Below are 21,291 nucleotides of genomic sequence, written 5' to 3' on the forward strand. Positions count from 1 at the left end.
AGATAATAGAAATAGAGGAGCTCAGAAAGGGTAGATTGATTGACCAAGGTCATAGATAGGAACTGGTAAAGTCCAGATTCAGGTAATGATTTTAATTGACTCTTTGGTCTATATTCTTTCCAGTTTGCCACCACATTACACTAACAGGAGCTCGGTGAGGTGAAGGTCGGAAATGAAGTAGGGTGGCATGGCAGGGTGACATTCTTTTTTCACAGAATGCTTGGTTTCTTGAAACTTCTTCAGCATGGTATTGGAGTTCACAGATGCTGAGCTGTTTTGAGAACCTCTTATTAACTCCAGATAGAAGATATAAAAAGAGCCAGGAAAAAACTGTTTTCCTTTCGGAGTTATTTTGGGGACACAAATGTGAAGAATGAAACGTTTTAGGTTATAGAGTCATTTAAAGTTTCTGTTTTTGTTATGTGGTTTTTTCCACTATTTTTAAAAATATGTAAGAATAAAACTTAACTGTCTTCAGGAAACACTGATTGTGAATATTTGTGCATATTTGTAAGTATTCCTTGACTAATTGAAATCATTTTTGCTAAGTGGTACAAATAAGAGGGAACTTTATTGAGAAGTAATTTGTCATGAGCCAATTCAGTCTTCTTTGAAGAAAGACTCATAAAGGCTAATACTGCTCCTGCCTTTGACTTATTGCAAAAGAAGTACATTTAGTACCCGAGATTGGAAAGATGCTTTCAAATGTTGCCAGACACAGAGTACCCTCAGTTATGTCTTCTAGGAATGTAGTCGATAGCATGTGTTTGTAGGCCAGAGCCTCAGAGTCTGTCTGCTGTGACACATGAAAAGAATTAATCTGTTTGGTAATATACAAATGTACTAGCTACACAAATTGGTTTCAGCTCTTGAAAATCGGTCTTCATGAGACTACACCTTATGCATAGTAGATATTCATTTTAAAAAATTATAAAAAGAAATACTGAAGGAAGTGGAATTCACATTAAGCACTTAAAAATGAGCCTGCTGCTGCTGCTAAGTCATTTCAGTTGTGTCTGACTCTGTGTGACCCCATAGACGGCAGCCCACCAGGCTCCCCCGTCCCTGGGATTCTCCAGGCAAGAACACTGGAGTGGGTTGCCATTTCCTTCTCCAATGCATGAAAGTGAAATGTGAAAGGGAAGTCGCTCAGTCGTCTCCGACTCTTAGCCACCCCATCGACTGCAACCAACCAGGCTTGTTCGTCCATGGGATTTTCCAGGCAAGAGTACTGGAGTGGGGTGCCATTGCCTTCTCCGAAAAATGAGCCTAATTAGATAAAACTGTCAGTTTTTGGCGTGTTATTTTTAAAACAACAGTAACAACAACTAATTCTCAACTCCCTTTTAAGAAAATTAATTCTTTCAGTGGCTCAGTGGTTGTCAGCTTTTTTTTCTGCCTTCACTTCAGTAAGGAATAGAGAGTAAGAGAAGTTTGTCTGGTGGGGAAGTTTGGTGGTACGTGAGCACTTAGTTGCGCAGTCATGTCTTTGACTCTCTGCGACCCCACAGACTGTAGCCCGCCCAGCTCCCCTGAACATGGGATTTTCTAGGCAAGAATACTGGAGTGGGTTGCCATTTCCTTCTGCCGTCTGAGGGTAGTATATCATTTGAGAAATCTTCTTACTGAGAAGCGCTCATGGGGTACCACGGAAAACGCCTAGTCTAGAAAACAAAATTACCTTTGCTTTTATTATTATCATTACTGTGGCATTGTTTCTATTTTCATATTTTTGTTTTTTTATTGTTTACAGGCAGAGCTAAGTGATAAACGTTTTAAAGTTTGGTCACTTGTATCCTAATTATAACAAACTAAAAACATGTAAGGGCAAATTTAATGGTTAAACTATATATTTTTTTTCCTGCGTATATTTTTAGTTTTTCAGAAATTGTGCAGACAGTTGTTTTCTAGACAGTTTTTTTAAAGTAAACCACATTATGTTTCTTTTTGATATAATATTGTATCATTTAGAGCTGTGAAAAAACAAATTTTTCATACATTTCTTTTTCTTTACTGTCTCTGCTTTCCCTTAACTAGCCTTCTTTCTAGAAATCTCTAGTCAGCTGTGGAATTATTTTACACTGGCGTCATTGTTGTCTCCTCTAATAAATCTGAACCTTTAGATTTGCTAGTGTCCTATTAAGTGACTTGCTATCCATTCTGGGCCCTCTGTGTCTACACTGTTTCCCTTAGAGGTCTGTGGCCTGTCTGGATGCTGATGACAAAACTGGTCTATATGCTTATCTTCACGGAGAATTGGAGATCTGCTCAGGTTTGGGGATGTGAAGAAGGGGTTAACTGCAGATTTCGGCCCCAGTTACCCTCTTGTTCTTAGGTACATAAATCTGGTTGGTACCAGGTCTAGTGGTAGAGCTTGTCCTATGTCATCACTGTCACCAGATTTAAGACTTTGGGTGGTGGGCCACTTCCCAGACTCCTAAGTCAGATATTCCTCTGTGCTCCCATAAAAACCCTCCCCCCATATCATAGCTCGTACCCTAGGGTTGATTTCTCTTTGTCTATAATCAGATGATTGAGTGAAATCAGTTTCCACGAAAGTCTGACCCAGTAAGTCTTTGGTATGTCCATTTGAAGAAATCTAAATAATATATTTTTTCTTTTTTGAAAGGAGATCATCATTCAGTTCATCATGATCTGAGGCTAAAAATCAAAACAAAAACTTGCTTGGATTGACTGAATACAGTTATTAAAAGTAAACATGGAAAATGAACCAGACCATGAAAATGTGGAACAAAGCCTCTGTGCCAAGACTACTGATGAGGAACTGAACAAGTCTTTCAGTCTAGAAGCTTCACTTTCAAAATTCTCTTACATAGATCTGGACAAGGAACTGGAGTTCAGAAATGATCTGGTAAAAATTGAGCTTTTGTCAAGTGGTGATGTTTAACCCAAATGTTGTTTAGAGTGCACTTTATAATCCAAAAACTAAATTCATCATTTTTGCATAGATTAATAGGCATCTATATACAGTTTTATGAAATAATACTACTCTTCATTTCTATAGCTGATTATAGTTTATAAAACACTGTAATACATCTTCTCATTTGAGCTTCACAATGCTCTGATACTCCATTTTTACAGGGGAAGAAGCTGAAGTGCAGCTATGTTAAATATCTCTATCATAGTGCTAGTGGTAGACTTAGAATTCTTGTGCAGTGATTTTTTTTCCCCTCATTGATCTGATATCAATAGGTTTTTGTGACAGTGTGAATATTTAATAGCAAGTTGTTTGACCCAACCACCATAATTTATGAAATAATTAGGCAATTCAGTGTCAGACCTTTGTATATCTGTTATGACTTAGAAGTTTAGGGTTTGTCGTAAGAAATGCTGTTTTGTTTAAGAAAGCAGATGCCAAAGCCCTTCAACAGAAGCTTTCTGGAAAGGATTGTTAGGATGTTGCCATCAGTGCATATTTGTTCTTGATAAACTCTGAATATGTGGATAGAAAGGGAAACAGTTCTGTAGTTTTTTGACCTGACCCTTAATATCATGAATTATTGAGTTGGCTTTCCGTGAGAAGAGTTTGGTGGTCTGTTTGTCTTCTAATTGATAATGGTTCTAATCAATCAAAACACCCTCCCAATTATAAGAGAGAAAGCATTATTATGTGAGCATTAATTTCTTTTCTCTTTTTAGATTGATGATAAGGAGTTTGATATTCCTCAGGTTGATACTCCTCCAACACTGGAAAGCATACTAAATGAAGTAGGTATATATTAACAATCACTGTTTATCATGTTGATTTGAATACTTCTGGGTTATAGTGTATGTTTCCAGATCTGCATTGTCCAATACGGGAGCCAACAGTCACATGTGGCAATTTAAACTGATTACAGTTAAAGAAAAATTAAAAATCCATTTGCTCAGTTGTACAAGGCACAGTTCAAGTGCTCAGTTGTCACATGTAGCTAGTGGCTATTGTAGTGGACAACATAGATGCCAAGAGTATTTCCATTATTGCAGAAAGTTCTAGATTGTGAGCTTTTCAGGGGCAGAAGCCATGTCTTGTTCATCTCTGTGCCCAGGACAATACCTCATACTTGGGCCTACTAAAGAAATGTTTTATTAAGTGAGTTGAAATACTAAATTCATGATACTTTTGAGATTTGTATTATGTTTTGATAATGTCATCTCTACCAGCGATGTTCAAATAGCTCGTCCTCAGGAGATACAAAAGAGCATCTGCAGCCTTGTAATGCATTTCATCATCCTTCTATATAAAGAAAATGAAGCCGCCATGTTTATCTTGTGAATACCATTTTGATTAAAAAGTTTCTCAGAGCTCTGAAATGATGTTACTTTCTGAATTAGCAGATCATAAAGGCTTTATAAAGGAGCTCTTTGGAAGTACATGTTAATGAAGTGTGCTAGCTTTTTTGTACCCTGCATCTGCTGACAATTCTTCAACTCATTCTTCTTGATCTTTTAACAACTTGCTTAAGACTCCCATCGGAAGTTTTAGCTCCTAATTTGAGAAAGATTTTTAACAATCTATTTCAGATCCATAGTTATGTTTTGTAAAAGATAATGATGCAAAGATTCCTCAACAGAAATGCCCACTGGCCCCATAGGTGGGGTTGGGCCCTGGTTTGCTTTTTTTTTTTTTGGCTCTGGCCCTTTTATTACTTCTTTATCTATACTTTTAGGTTTATAGGCGGTACTATATAGGATGCAAACTACTTTCTCTATGAATTATATCTTTTATTCTTTTAAAATATCAGCTTGATATTGCTGTTTCTTTGAATATATTTTTAAATGTTATGTTTGATCTGTATTAAGAAGACTTGAGCATTTATAATTTTGACCAAGAAGGCTTTGGTCAATGAGAGACTATCCTGTTAAAGTCATATTTATTTATTGCTTTCTAATAGAGAGGAAATCTTTCATTTAGAGATGAAGAGATTAATTTGTCAGTTTTCATAACATGATGTTAATCACATAATTATTTCAATTACAAAGTGAGAACTAACAGTAGTCTTAGAGGATGTGTACAAAGCCCTGTTTGTACATCTTTGAACACTAATGTCAAAGTAATGCTCTTATGAGTGAGGCTATAGTTTATAATGAAGGAAAGCTATCTTTGCAGAATTTACATACCTACTGGTATCAGTAAGTATAGTAATCACTAGTGGTTAACCGAGAAGATGTCACTGTTATCTTCCTCACTAATTTGGGTGCCTTGTGCATTTGGGTCACAGTGTTAAGTACTGTGATTATCAAGTGCTATGTGATTGTCTCTGATTTTGAGAGAAAAATAGGACTGGAAATTGGCTGGCTGTCACACCATCAGGGAGCTCAACAGGTGGACAAGAGAAAATAAAAATAAATTGAAGGACATTATGAAGACTAAAAAGGGAAGAAGTATTGAAGAGTGATTTTAAGAAAGAAAAGGGACAAAAGTAGAAAGTGTAAATAAGCACTTGCTCCAGGATATGTGGGTATTATATCCTATAAAATTTAATAAATAAACCTGAAGAGATGCTGGGAAGAAGTGAACATCTATTTTACAGAAAGTTAGAGATTACTGAGACATGCTAAATCTCAGAACTTAGGTCATGAAATAATGTTACTAGGCCTTGTCATCCTTTGAAACTGTGCTACTTCTGAGGTTTTTAATCTTGAAATTCCATTCTCTAATAATAATCATCCCCCATTCCTACATTCTCTCCCTTCCATTAAACCTCCTCTTTGACCTCCTGAGGACCAAGTTTCTTGATCCTGTTTAGTCTCCAGTGTTTGAGAGTAGCCCTAACTTCAGTTCTGCTGTTGGCTCTTGCAGCTGGATATTTCTTCTGAACTTTTTTTTTTTTTTTTCTTCTGAACTTTTAATGGAGATATCACATGCATAAAGAAAAAGTGTACAGCTTGGTGAATTTTCACAAACAGAATTCTTCATGTAACTGGAGTCCATCTGAAGAAATAAAGCATTGCTAGCACCCCAGAAACTCCTCTTGTGCTCCTTTAGTATCGAACCCAGGATAATCACTGTTCTGACTTCTACCAGCATTGATTGGCTTGTTGGCTTTGAACTTCCTAAAAATGGAATTATACAATATATGCCTTTGTTTGTCTGACTTATTTCCCCTAATATTGTGTTTTTAGATCATTTGTATTTTCCTGCATATAGTTATTCATCCATTCCCATTGCTGTGTAAAATACATACCATTTTTTATTCATTCTACTGTTTATGGGCAGTTTTATAATATCCAGTTTCTGGCCACTTTGACAAGTGCTGCTGTAAATATTCTTATGCATGTCTTTAGGTACCTATACACATGTTTTCACATACACACACACATTTCTTCTGGGTATGTACCTCAGAGTAGAATCGCTGTGTCATCAGATATGGGCATGGTCAGCTTTGGTAGATACTGCCACAGGTTTCTCAAAGTGGTTGTGATAGTGTATGCTTTCTGCAGCAATATATGGATATGGTTATATATATAACCTGATATGGTTATATATGATATTACCATATATATTACCATAGCATATATATGGTAATACATATATATAACATATAATATATGAAGATACGGTTCCCATATCTTCATCAACTTTTTATTTTTTCTCTTTTTCACTTTAACCATTCGTACCTAATAGGTGTGTAGTAGCATCACATCAGAGTTTTAATCTGAATGTCCCTGAAGATTGATGAAATTGTGTTCCTTGACATATGTTGTAGCCTTTTGGATATCTCTTTTGTGAATTGCTTTCTCATGTCTTTTGCCCTTTTTCTGTTGAGTTGATTTTTAAAGTATTTTTAGGAGTTCTTTATATGTGATGTATATAAGCTTTCTATTAGATGTATGTATTGCAAATATCTTCTTCCATTCTGTGGGCTTTTTCCCTCAGTTAATGGTGTCTTTCGATGAGCAGAAGGTCTTAGCAGTAGTTCAGCTTACTAAGTTTTTCCATTTTTGTTAGCTTTTTGCTGCATCCTATTGAAGAAAATTTTGCAAATTTCAAGGTTATGTTGATGCTGTCTTATTTTAAAATCTTTATGTTCTACCTTTTACATTAGATCTGCAGTTCATGTGAAATTTGTGTGTGTGATAGTGTGAGGTATGAGGCAGCAGCACTTACTGAGCACCATTTCTGTGGTGTCACTTTTTGTTTTAAATCAGGTGATTGTATATGGTGGGTGTGATTTCATTGGTCTTTCTGTACTTGCCCCAATATCACAGTCCGTTTGAACCTTTATAATAGGTCTTGATATCTAGTAGGTTCAAATCTTGCAGCTTTGTTGTTGTTCTTTAAGATTGCCTTGCTTATTCTTAGTCTTTTGCATTTCTGCATAAGTTTTAGAATCACTTTATTGGTTTACACACACACACACCAGGTGAAATTTGATAGGATTGTATAAATTCTGCACATCAGTTTGTGAGAATTGATATCTCTACCATGTAGCTTCCATGGTGGCTCAGTTGGTAAAGAATCCACCTGCAATGCAGGATACCCTGGTTTGATTCCTAGGTTGGGAAGATCCCCTGGAGGAGGGCATGGCAACCCATTCCAGTATTCTTGCCTGGAAAATCTCCATGGACAGAGGATCCTGGAGGGTTGCAGTCCATGGGGTCTCAAAGAGTCCGACACAACTGAGTGACTAAGCACAGCACACACCGTGAAGCTAGTAATTTTAAATTCAGCCTCACTGATACCCTTAATTATCTTCCTCATTTTTTTTCCTCCCGCTTAATCCCGTAAGCCCTCAACCCTGGCTTAATTTAGCTAATCTATTTTCTTTAATTATATCCCTGGGCTGCTTAAGAAAATCAAATAAGATTCTAGCTGACTCTCTTGCTTAAGACCTGGTTCTGCATTTCATTTATGAGTTGTTTCCGTTCCCTTTCCCTAAGGCAGTCCTTCCATTCTTGCACAGCTCTCAAGTAACAGTAACTCCTTGCAAACCTTCATCCTGTTCTTAGCACTCCATTTGTGTGTGGAGATATCTGTAAAACAGTTGGAAATGTGGCCTAAACGTCAAGAGAAATGTTGGTACTAAAGATATAGATTTTGGAGTCCTTAGCATGACATGGTATTTGAAGCTATAGGTGTGGATTCGCTTTTTCATACAGAAAGTTTGTGAAGTAGGAAGAGACAAGAGCCAAGAATATAATCCTGGGAACAAAATCACTCAAAGGTTGGGTTGAAAAGAAAGTAGAGAACATGACTAATAGAAGAGGCCACATAAGTTGAAGGAACAGTAAATAAGTGATGTATTGGAAACCAAGGGAAGAGAAAATTTCCAGAAGTGAGGCTTGGCCAGTGGTATTACTTGATGCATATGGGGCAGTAGCTTGCTAAAGGAAAACAGGCCAGCAGATTTGACTGGTAACTTCAAGAATAGTAGTCAGTAGCCAGTAATGGGTCGAGAAAGTGGAGTGTGGACTGCTGTCTTAACGTGGATCGAAATAAGGGAGAAGGTAGTCCAGCTGAAACTGAAGGTATGATCAGAACTTTTTTGTCTTAACGTTTGCTGCCTAGAATCAGCTTGTTTGAAGCTAGATTCATTTTGCTTTATCTGCTGTTCTTTCTTATCTCAATTAGTAGTATTACCTTTTGCCTAGTTGCTGTAGCTAGAATCCTTGGAATCTTTTTTGGCTTTCTTAAACTTAACCCCCTTCACCCCCCACAAAACACTGTTTAAATGGTAAGCAGGAATCTTTAACTTTACCTCAATAATGTCTCCTTATTCCTTCTCTTGACCCCTTCGGCTGCATTCCTAGACTGAACTCTTCTGTCTTTCCTTGACGTTGCAGTAGCCTTCTTCCTGGTTCTTATTAGTCTCCCTGCCCCAGTCTTCCCCTCTGCTCTCATTCATCTTCATTCTGCCCCATTTATCTTTTTAAACATGATTCTCATCATGTGTCGATTTCTTAGAGATCTCCTTGCCTTCCAACTGCCTGCTGTATGCAGTACATTAATTTATTAAGTAAGTGAGTACTGATTATGTGTCTGGCATTGTACTAGGCACTAGGAATACAGTGGTGAATGTGGGACCTCCTGTCACCTAGCTTAATGAAATATAAACCTTTTTACAGTGTGGGTCCTAGCTTATGTTTCTAGGATCATCTCCAACTCCTACTTGTATACTCCGCTCATCTTAGACTACTTCCTTTTTCATTGGCACAATTCATATTATGAAATCACTGTGTTTGTACATGCTGTTTCCAACCCAGAATGCCTTTCTTCTGTTTGTCATGTTTGTTAAGGTATACTGTTTATAGTCAGGTGGTGTTTATTTTCTTCAGTCAGCCATTGGCTGTTAGTTAACTAGTAAAGCACCTAGACAGGTTTGAATATGAAGAAATATTTGGCAACTAAAAATATAATCTGCATAATTGCTCCTACGTCTTTCAGCTATAAGAAATAAGTTTTTGGAGTGAAAAAAGTAGGGAGAGATACCTAGAGTTGAAATTTAATTCTGTACTCTGCCTCTCTGGTCAATAGCAGTGCACGGAAAAGGGGTGAAAAATAGAGTAAGCATATGTTTATTTAGCAGAAACCCATTAATGCCTGTTTGACTTATAGAGTATTTGGGCTTTTGAATTTATGTATCCATGTTCTTCTAATTTAGACTGATGATGAAGATGAATCTTTTGTTCTTGAAGATCCTACATTGTTAAACATTGACACTATTGATTCTCACTCTTACGATACTTCATCTGTGGCAAGCTCAGATAGTGGTGACAGGACCAACTTGAAAAGGTAAGTATTCTTTTTTTTAAAAAGTTATAGTTGAAATACAGAGTTGTGTTGATTTCTGCTGTGTAGCAGGAGTGACTAAGTTATACATATACAAACATTCTTTTTCATATTCTTTTCCATTATCCCAGGATATTTCCAATATCCCAGGATATTGAATGTAGTTCCCTGTGCTATACAGTAGGACCTTGTTGTTTATTCATTCTTTATGTAATTCTACTAACCGCACACTCCCAGTCCATCCCTCCCCCACCCTTCCACCCGCTTGGCAACCACAAATCTGTTTTCTTTGTCTGTGAGTCTCTTTCTGTTTCATAGATAGATTGATTTGTGCCATATTTTAGATTCCACATGAGTGATCTCATATTGGTATTTGTCTTTCTTCTTCTGACTTAATTCACTTGGTATGATAATCTCTGGTTGCATCCATGTTGCTGCAAATGGCATTATTCTTTTTTTTTTTAATGACTGAGTAGTCTTCCAATGTATGTAGGTACCACATCTTTATCTATTCATCTGTCAGTGGACATTTAGATTGTTTCCCTGTCTTGGGTCTTGTGAGTAGTGCTGCTAAGAACATAGGGGTGCATGTGTCTTTTTGAATTATAGTTTTGTCTGACTATATGCCCCAAAATGGGATTGCTGTATCATATGGTAATTCTATTTTTAGTTTTCTGAGGAACCTTCATACTGTTTTCCACAGCGGCTGTACCAACTTACATTCCCAGTAACAGTGTAGGAGCATTCTCTTCTCTCTATACCTTCTCCAACACTTGTAGACTTTTTAATCATGGCCATTTTGACTGGTGTGAGGTGGTATCTCATTGTGGTTTTAGTTTACATTTCTCTAATAGTGATGTTGAGCATCTTTTCATGTGTTTGTTGGCTATCTGTATGTCTTTGGAGAAATGTCTGTTTAGGTTTTCTGTCCATTTTTCGATTGGTTTTTCTTGTTGTTATTGAGTTGTATGAGCTGTTTATATATTTTGGAAATTAAACCCTTGCTGGGTGTATTGTTTGCCAATATTTTCTCCCATTCTATAGGTTATCTTTTCGTTTTGTTTAAGGTTTCCTTTGCTGTACAAAAAGCTTGTACATTTTATTATGTCCCATTTGTTTATTTTTGTTTTTATTTCTTTTGCCTTGGGAGACTGACCAAAGAAAACATTGGTGCGATCTATGCCAGAGAATGTCCTGCCTGTGTTCTCTTCTAGGAGTTCTGTGGTGTCATGGCTTATGTTTAAGTCTTTAAGCCATTTCGAGTTTATTTTTGTGCATGATGAAAATGTGTGTTCTACCTTCATTGCTTTATATACATCTGTTCAACTTTTCCAGCACCACTAAGCTGAAGAGACTTTTTTTTCCCCCCCGTTTTATATTCTTGCCTTCTTTGTCGAAGATTAATTGACTGTAGGTATATGGGTTTATTTCTGGCTCTCTGGTAAGTATTCGTTTAAATCACACTTGCATACAATATGGTCTGCTGAAGCCCTGCATAGAAAGTAGAGGGCCGCTTAAGTGGAAATAAAATGCTTCTTAGACCCTGAAGATTTTGGTACTGTTGAGAGGAGAGAATAAGAAGGTGGATACCATGTCAGTCTTATGCACCTCCAGGGTGTGTGCTCAGTCACTCAGTTGTGTCCAACTCTTTGCAGCTCCATGGACTGTAGCCCACCAGGCTCCTCTGTCCATGGAATTTTCAGGGAAGAATAGTGGAGTGCTGTGCCATTTCCAACTCCAGGGATCTTTCCCGCCTCAGGGATCATCTGTATTGGCAGGCGGATGCTTTACCACTAGCCCCGCCTGGGAAGCCCTCGGTAGGAAGCTGAATATAGCCCGGGAGTCCCAAGAAGCAGGAGAGCCTTTAGAGGGCGCACACATCAGACCTGGTGCAGTGTCCGTGGTGGAAATGTGGAGATGTGTGGGAAAGGTGGTGGGAATCACCTCACCAGCCTTCTGTTCCCTCCACTCCTTCCTCCACCGCCTTCCTCCCGCTGTCTAAGGACAGCTCCAGCATTTCTTCATTCCCTTGGAATGGGTTCAGAGGAGACTTGCAAAGATGATTAAAGATTTGGGAAAAGAACTTCTAACCCTAAATAGCTTCATTTTGGCTGCTTTCACCTTCCACATTCTTGGAGAGCACATGAAAAGGAAAGAGAAGTGGAGGAAGCATAATGTAAATGCTTTATTGAATTCATGTGTAACTTTAATGTTGATAACTTGTCAGTGTATTTTTCTTCAACTTCTTAAATTTTGCCTGTATCAGGGCTGTATTCTTTAGGTTGTCGACTCTTGTGAAATAGGGGCCAGGGCTGGTTATATTAACTTGTTCATCAGTTTCTTCTACAACTGAACTTTGTTCTACTTTATTGAGATATAATTGATATACAGTACTGTGTAGATTTAAGGTATACAGTATAATTCTTTGATATGTGTATATTACGAAATGATTAAATCAGCACAGAATGGTTACTTAACACCTTTACCACCTCACATAATTATAATTTTTTTCTGGAGTGAGAAAATCTAAGATCTACTTTCTTAGTAACTTTCAAGTATTTAACAGTGTTGTTAGCGATAGTCATCACACTGTACATTAGATCTCCAGAACTTATTCATCTAAAAACTGTAAGTTTATATCCTTTGACTAGCATCTCTGTATTTCCCCCAGCCCCCGGATGTCACTATTCTAGTCTCTGTTTCTGTGAGTTGCTTTTTAAAAGGTAGTGATTTTTTTTCCTTTGGGTGTAAACCCAGAAGTAGGATTGCTGGATCACATGGTAGTTCTATTTTTAATTTTTTGAGGGACCTTCATGCTATTTTCCATAGTGGCTGCACCATTTACATCCCTACCAACAGTGTCCAGGGATTCTTTTTTATTTGCATCCCCACCAACACTTATCTTTTATTGTTTTGATAATAGCCATACTAATGGGTATGAGGTGGTATCTCATTGTGGTTTTCATTTGCATTTCCCTGATAATTAGTGATGTTGAGCACCTTTTCATGGACCTATTGGCCATCTGTATGTCTTCCTTGGAAGAATACCTATTTAGGTCCTCTGCCCATTGGTTTTTTTGCTCCCGAGTTGTAAGAGTTCTTTTTATATATTGGTTATTATGGGGTTAAGGGTTTGCAGATATTTTTCCCTGTTCCATAGTTGCCTTTTATGTTGTGATTGCTTCTTAAGCTGTGCAGAGGCCTTTTAGTTTGATATAGTCCAATTTATATATATATATATATATGTATTTATGTATATCATATGTATATTCACTTTTGTTGCTTGTGCTTTTGGTGTCATACATAACGAAAAAAATCTATGCCAGTACCACTGTCAGGGGGCTTTTCTGTTTGCTTTTTCAAAAGAGTTTTGTGGTTTGAAGTCTTGTGTTTAAGTCTTTAATCCATTTAATCTTTGTGAGTGGTATAAGACAGAGATATGATTTCCTTCTTCTGCATGTGATTACCCAGTTTTCCTAGCACCATTTGTTGAAGAGAATATTCTCTCCTTATTGAGTGTTCTTGGCTCCTTTGTCAAATATTAGTTGACTGTACATGCAAGTGGTTATTTCTGTGCTCTATTCTGGTCATTGATCTATGTCTTTTTTAATGTTAGTACCATACTGTTTTGGTTACTGTAGCTTGTAATACAGTTTGAAATCAGAAAGTGTGATGCCTGCAGCTTTTTTCTTTTTTCTTCAGATTACTTTGGCTGATTGAGATCAGTTGTGTTTCTATATACTAACAGTGAAGTATATAAAAAATAATAAAAATCACATTTACAGCAGCAACAAAAGCATTGCAGTACTTAGGAAGAAGTTTAGGAACAAGGAGGTGAAAGAGTTGTACACTGAAAGGTAAAAGACATTGATAAATGAAATTAAAGAAGACAAATAGATGGAAAGCTTTTCCATGTTCATGGATTAATTAAAATGTTCATACTACTCCTACCTATGTATAGATTTAGGTCAGTCCTTACCAGAATCTCAATGACATTTTTCCAGAAAAGCAATCCTAAAATTTGTATGGAATCACAATAACTTAAATGTTTTTGATGATTTGGTCATTAACCTGCTTAAAAGCTGTGGTGTCATCTTTTTGCCCTCATAGTAATGTCCGAACTGCTTTGCGTGGTGTCAGTCTGAAGACTGCTTACTATTTTAACATAAATGCTGAGCACTCCCACTTCTGCCTCCTGGCCCATGCCTTTTGTGTACCCACACTCCCCCCACACACTGTACACCATTACATCTTCATATTTTTGCTTGTGCTTTTTCTTTTGTCCGACAGACTCCTAGTTATCCATCAAGGCGAGATCAGATGTCTTCTCTTTTCTATAGTTGTCCCTGATATCCCCTTAATAAACAGAATTAAACTCTTTATTTTGTTTCTGTCACACTTTATTCATTTTTCTTTTCTAACATTTATCCTTTAATTTGAGTGAGTTACTCATTAGTCCCTCTAGCTAGGATATGAGATCCTCGAGAGTGGGAACTTTGAGCTTTTTGTTCTTGTATCCCCAGAACATACTTTTAGTCATATCGAGTAGGTGTTCAGTGTTTGGTAAAAGCGTAAAGAAGTATTTTTTGTACAGTGATGAGTAGGGTAAGTGAAAGGAGCTGTTAGTAGGAGCATCAGAGAATGAGTAATGAATAGGAAATTTGAGGCAGTTGGTTGGGAGAATGAGAGGGTCGTTAGAGACAACAGTAGGGCAGGAATGGTTGCAGAGGTGGAAGGCAGCTGAGGTGATGTAGACCTGTAAGCAGGGCTTCTCTATAGGCGACCTTCTGGTGAGTAGCAGAGCCTTTTGCTGTAGTTATTAAGGTGAGCAAGGAATAGGTTGAATCTGTGAAGAAGAGATGGTGGCTTTATTCATTTTCCTGCTGTGCTTCTCTGAGGTTCAGTGTAAATTTAATATAACATTTTAATGTGAGACTGTTAGATTTTATACCTCTTCAGAAAACAGAGCTAACAAATTAATACAGTATTGCTTTCTGCTTTTCTTGTTTTTATTTACTTTTTCTTCTTTCAAAGCTTTAAAGACCTTGCCTTTTCAGTTTTTATTTTCTGTTCTTAAACGTTTTCCTTTTTTTTTTCCTTAAAGAAAGAAGAGATTACCTGATTCTTTTTCGCTCCATGGATCAGTTATGCGACATTCACTTTTGAAGGGGATTTCTGCCCAGATAGTGTCTGCAGCTGTAAGTATTTTGTTCTCTCCCCAGCTTTATAGCCTGCAATGGCATAATGAAGCAGGAATGAGCGTAAAACACAGCGCGGCACTTCTCTTGGCCCGAGGCTTAAGAAAAACAGAACCTGGCTTTCATGGGTTTTGTGTGATTATTTTTGACTCATAAGACATAGCTACACATCTTGACATAGAAATTAGTGCAGCCATGAAATAAAGGTCTGCCCGGAGTCTCGGGTGTGCCTAAATGAAATATGGCAGCAAGCCTAAAAGAAACACTATCTGCCTTTTCTTTAAATTCCTTTTCAGTTTAGTTGCCATCTTGTGTATTTGGTTGAGGTGGAGTGATTTTTTTTTTTTTTTTAGTGTTTTCATATGGAGGAATGATTGATCAGAATCTTTTACAACTGAGTGATGTTTTTATAATTCACAAAAGTCTTTTCATGTACCTTATTTCATATACTCTTACAACTTTGAAAGTAGGGAAAGCCATATCCTATTTTACAAATGAGAAGACGGACTCAGAGAGGTGATGTTAACTTGTCTTACATCATTGGGTTAGAAGATAGCAGAGCAATTACTCAAAATTGGGGGTTTTTGGCTCCAAGTCTAGTGCTGCCTTTGTTGTGAAACGGGGGTGGTATTGGTGAAAGTGGCCAGTGTGTAATGGCTGGAACAGAGTATCTGTGTCTGTTTTGAAAATGGTTTGGAGCACTGAATTAGTGCAAAAATATTTAATAGTCCATTAAGACAAGAGATGCTGATTCTGGTATGTTTATCAAATTTTCCTTTGGCCTCAAGGCCAAAGGCCAAGACTAAGTTTCACATAGTCTTTAGGTTTTGGTTTTCTGAATTCAATATATAGATTCTGTAAATAATAGTAATAATAATGATGTTGATAATAGTGATTCATATCCCAGGAACTTTGATATGTTTTTATGTTCTTTTCATGGAGTTTAATTAGTGTTTTGCATATTCAATTTGGACAAAGTTTTATTTTTTATGAGTGTAAGAGATTAATACAGAAGTGAATCATGACACCATAGCCACATTGTAATTTTTAGGTTTATCAGTGAAAGCTCTTATTGCAGAACCTCCCCCACCCCTGCAAAAAAACCAGAACAAACAAACAAAAAACCCCCAAAACAACAAAAAAGGAAGTGTTCTCTGTGGGCATTTGGTATACCCTGGCCCCGCTCATATATCATGAAGTCAATTTAAATAGAGAGATAGGCAAGCAATGGAGGAAACCTGGGCAATTGTCCTTCCTCTTTTAGGTGGAGAGTAACTCATATTTGCTAGAATGGGAACCACCTGTTGAGGATTACATTTCCATGACGTTTTCTGAATTTAATCCTTATGTAGGTGATGAAATTCATTCCTTTCAAAATCAAGATGAACCAGAACAGTCATTTGACCCACCTGTGCAGTTTTAAAAATATTTTGAATAATGGAGACTGAACTAAAACTCAGACATTGAACAATGATTAGATAAATCTGTTATTTAAAAGGGTTTCTCTTTTCTCTTGAAGAGGAGGGAAAAATTCTAATAAATCCCAGAGTGTTTGCATTCTGTTCTTATTTCATTGCCATGGCTGAGCTCCTTTGGTATGTTAAAATGAAAACTGCTTTTCTTGTGACAGTCTTCATACCTTGTTTTTCTAATTTTGGATTACCAGCTCAATTTAAATTGTATGCTTTTCTGTGATGGTTGGTTTATTAACATGTAAAGCTAGTTATATTTTGGGGTATCTCCTCTGAATGGCTATTTAGTAATGCCTTCAGCCATGTGGATAGTGATGTTATTAGGGCTTCCTAGGGTGTTGACCATCATAGCCTTGTAGTCTGTTCCTGGAGAACACTTAGGAGAGATGAAACTTTTGGAGTTGTGAACTTTGTTGTTTAATTTTGGAATCCTCCTCAAAGTAATATGACATGGGATTATATTTAAAATGGACTTAAATTAACTTTAAAGTGTATTTATCATTTTATGATTACCAAAGATAATGGAGATATCTTAAGATAGTGATTTTGTAAAATGTGTCCATTGCATAAAAATTTCCTAAGAAAAAGCAGTTTCCTGGGGACTATCCCAGACCTACTGACTTGGAATCTAGTTCTAGCAGTGTAGTTAGGGATCTGCATTTTAACAGATATTCCAGGTGATTCTAATGTTCCTTGACTTTTGAGAATCACTATCCTAAGCTGTAACATCAGTGCTAAAATTATGTAGTTGGGGGCAAAAGTGATGATTCCACCTCTTGTCTGAATTATATATGTAAAGAGAGGGCCTTATACCATTTTTTTTTTTGTTTAAAAGTGGAAATATCTTTTCAAATACTTTTTTTTTTTATTTAGGACAAAGTAGATGCTGGCTTGCCTACAGCAATTGTAAGTATACTTTAAATAATCTTTCAAAGGTAAGCTTTCTATTACCAGGTTTTCTTAGATTTATTCTTCTGATACTCAGTTATTACATACATTTTATGAGAATAAATTCATATGTCATTTACTGTAGGTAATCATTTAAAATTTATTTGCGTTGAATATTCTCTTTCTTTCTAGTGTATTGTTACTCTTCAGTTTTGTTTTTTGAGATGCAGATAATGGAATACTGATTAGCCCATTTCCAGATTTATTTTATGTGGTACTATCCTGCCCAAGTACATTTGCTCCTTCTGTGACTTGACCTCCTTTTGGTTATAGGGAGTGGAAACAGTGTTCAGTAAAATCACTTTGTGGTAAATAGTACATTTAACAGCTCTGAACTCCATTGCCGAGCTTGCCAAATAGTAAATCTGTGGGGGTGATTATAGAGAACTTGGGGATATTGAAAGCACACTAGTGCCCTCTTTTCTATTTTCAACTATTTCCAGCTGCCTCCTGTAGCTCTCTCATTAGTCAGTTGGTGAGGGAAGTGGGCTGAGTTTTGCGTATTTCTGGCGCCTTTTGGCTCTTGTGAATGAGCTGGGGAAGGTCTTTCCTGTCCTTTTCCCACACCTTATAAGAGGCTCTTGGTTGGGTAGCATAAGTGCCTTTACTTTGTCTGGACCCTTGAACTTTTTTTATTTTAAATTGCCTTAGAGGAAGTTAAGTGGCATGTTTTTGCCTATAATGTTGAACATACGATATTTTAGTATTGTTACCCTTAGAGTAAATTTAGAGGGATGCCAGGAAATAAGATGTTCTGTGTTTTATCTTGCATTTTGCCTCCTAGATGAAATTTTCCGTATTTATAGTAGTTGGTATGTTATCTTGTGTCTAGAGGAAAGACCAACAAAGTTAATTCTGATTATTTCAAGATCCTTGATGTAATGTTTTAGAATATAATCTTCTCTTTTGTTTTCAGGCAGTATCCAGTTTGATAGCAGTGGGTACATCTCATGGATTGGCCTTAATATTTGGTAAATTTTCTAGCCGCTTATTTTAAATATTAAGTATTTTGAATTTTTTAAAAGATAATGTCTCTTAATCACAGTTTTTATAGTAAACTTTATTTTTCTGAAAAATGCCAGAAAAACTTGAAGGGTAGCAGTCAGCATTTTTATAGTTAAAAATCGCTTGACTCAGCTTCATTTTGTTGTTCATTGCAAGTTTACTTTCTTCTTTATGAATGTATAAGCTATCATACCATATCATATACACCATTTGACTCTCTGCAGACCTAGACAAAAAGAACGTAAAGTTGAGAGTGACAAGGTTTGTCATTTTGTCTGCCTCTGGTTTGTGGTGATGGTAATTTTTTTTTTTAATTTTTTTATTCTAAATCATATCTGAGTAGTAAGTATTTGAAAAGATCTTCAGGGAAAGATTTCCAGGCTTTCTCAGTCATTTTCAGTAACTCTTAACTGACAGTAAGGTTTTTTCATTTACATTGTAAATCCCTCTAAACTGAAAGCTTTTTAGCTCATAATCACTTTATTTTTTGGGTTGAGACGAGAACTTTGTTAGTTTTATTTTTATAGTACGTGATAATCCTAAGTATTTTCATTTTTTTCCCCTCCGTGAGACTAAATAACTCTGATTTTTCATCTTTCTTTGCTTTTGCCCTCAGTACTATGAGCGAAACATTTTGTTCTGTTTAAATACTACTAGAAAATGTTTTCCTGTCATTTTTAGTGTTCTCACGGATTTTTAAAGCTTTTGGAACTCTCTCAAATGGAATTCCTGATGACACTGTATTTTAGTAAGGATGCTACAGAATATTGTTTATGGAACACCTGGGAACACTTTAATAGCAGAACCATAATTTGATCTTTGTGGGCCTTGTGTCTTTATCATGAGTGAATAACTAGTCATTTTCCTTTGTTTTTGAATAATTTGACTTCCAAGTTTTCTATTATATCAGAAGCCTATTCATCATGTGATTTTAACATCTAGTCTTTTCAAAGGTGATGGATACGAATTTTTGTCTAGGGATGAGAAGAATGGAAACAAAAAATACAATTCTCTAGAGAGAACTTTAGAATTGATTCTTTAATAATTTCCCTTATTCCATAATATGTGTTCATAATAAATTTAGATGAGCAAATGATTGAGGATAAACCAAAATCTGCCATCCAGAAATAATTCCTAAAATTTTATATGACCTTGTAATCTTTTTCCCTGTACATATTTATACATATGTGCACCCCCTAAATTGGATCATGTTAATTTGTAACCTGCTTTTTCATTATAATGAACTTTTTTCTATGTAATTATTAAAATCATCTGTAATATCTTTTTTCCTGTGTTATTAGCTTTTTTTAAATTTAAGTATGGTTGATTTATAGTGTTGGGTTAGTTTCCGGTGTACATCAATGTGATACAATTCATGTGTGTGTGTATATATATATATATATACACACACACCCACCCACGCACCCACGTATACACACATATATATTCTTTCTCATATTCTTTTCCTTTGTGGTTAATTACAGGATACTGAATATAGTTCCCTGTGATATACAGGATTATGTTGTTTATCTATTTTACATACAGTAGTTTGTATCTATTTATCCCTCCCCTTTAGTAACCATAAGTTTATTTTCTGTGTGAGTCTGTTTCTGTGTAACATCATTTTTAATGGCTGCATGTATCCTGTTAAATGGATTCACCATTTAATCAATCATTTTCTACTATAACACATTTAGGTTGTTTCTAAACAAAAAAATAGAGTGATGACCATCTTTGTAACTGCAATTTTTTGTGCACATGATTACTTCTTTCAGACAAATTCCTAAAAGTAGACTTGCTTATGTCAGGGTATGAACATTTTAAATGCTTCTGATGTATATTGCCTAACTGCCTCCTGCAAGTTAGGCAAGTTTTACCAACTTGCTCTCCTGTCAGGTATAAGAATGCTTGTTCTCCTATGAGGGCAGGGTTGGTATTCAATTGATAGAATTTTGGGAAAGAATATTGAAAGGACTTTTAGTTAGTCACCTTATTTACATATGAGGTGTTTGAGAACTGGAGAGGTTAAGTGACATGTACAGAGTCAAATTCAGAATCAAAGTATACTGAATCCTAAGATCAGTATGTTTCCACCCCCTCCAAGTTGTTCACCTGTTCTGAGAGAAATGGAGGTAAATTCCAAGATACAAAAAGGAAAGAATGCAAGAACTAAGATGAACGAGGATAGAATATAATGCATATGTTTATCTATCAGCAGAACATGTTTATTTTTGTTCCCACTTACCAGTACTCTCTCTCAGCTCTATCTGCTTTAATATCTCTTCCTTACCCCCCAAGGTTCTAAGAATATGTGCCTGCTTATAATCAAACCCATGTAGAATTCACTGCAACAAATTAAAATGAAGTCTTTTAAAAATAAAAAGCTAACAGGGGAGAAGAAGAGTACATTGTCTTTCATTGCTGTCTCCTTAATTTCCTTGGGTCTGCTTTCTACTTTTTATAGACCCGAGCAACTTTCTTGTGGATTTGATGAAACAGTAATCTTTCATTAAAGTCTCATGAAAAAGAAAGTATGCCATAATGAGCATTTTGAGAAAGAATCATAACATTCTAGTTATGGTTTGGATTTTTAATCATTCAGTTAATAAATTTTGCTTATTATTTTTGTAGGAATCAGATATCTGGACAATGAGTTTTAACAAATGGATTAAAATTTGCTTGAAAGTCAGGAACAAATGGCAGAGTAATAATGCTAAGTGTCTAGATTTGAGGTCTGGGTTAAATCTGATCTTCTAAACATCTTTGTTGATCATAGGAAAAAGTGCAGCAGGAAGAACTTGTTTCAGTACCATTAGATTCTCTTTGGAATGAAGGCCTGGGTCATTAGAATAGTAATCATTGTAAGCTTTTTAAGCATGATGTAAAATTCCTATTCTTAAGGAAGTAAAGGTATGTGATATCTTGGTTCTTACCT

The 21,291-nt window shown here is 36.2% G+C and overlaps 1 protein-coding gene across 5 annotated transcripts in view; it reads left to right on the forward strand.

Annotated features, from left to right (window-relative positions):
- VPS8 (VPS8 subunit of CORVET complex) overlaps positions 1 to 21,291 on the forward strand; it is a 287,556-nt gene that overhangs the window by 7,039 nt on the left and 259,226 nt on the right. For 4 of the 5 annotated variants that reach the window (XM_043874824.1, XM_043874826.1, XM_043874823.1 and 1 more), the window contains exons 2-7: positions 2,630 to 2,872; positions 3,661 to 3,729; positions 9,606 to 9,736; positions 14,838 to 14,931; positions 17,277 to 17,309; positions 18,268 to 18,322. In XM_043874824.1, coding sequence (XP_043730759.1) covers positions 2,720 to 2,872; positions 3,661 to 3,729; positions 9,606 to 9,736; positions 14,838 to 14,931; positions 17,277 to 17,309; positions 18,268 to 18,322 — 535 coding nt within the window. In that variant the 5' untranslated portion in view covers positions 2,630 to 2,719. Of the gene's footprint in view, positions 1 to 2,629; positions 2,873 to 3,660; positions 3,730 to 9,299; positions 9,508 to 9,605; positions 9,737 to 14,837; positions 14,932 to 17,276; positions 17,310 to 18,267; positions 18,323 to 21,291 lie in introns of those variants that run through there. The other variant, XM_043874827.1, reaches the window with a different exon arrangement.

The sequence above is a fragment of the Cervus elaphus genome, chromosome 19 (assembly GCF_910594005.1).
Source record: "Cervus elaphus chromosome 19, mCerEla1.1, whole genome shotgun sequence".
NCBI lineage: Eukaryota > Metazoa > Chordata > Mammalia > Artiodactyla > Cervidae > Cervus > Cervus elaphus.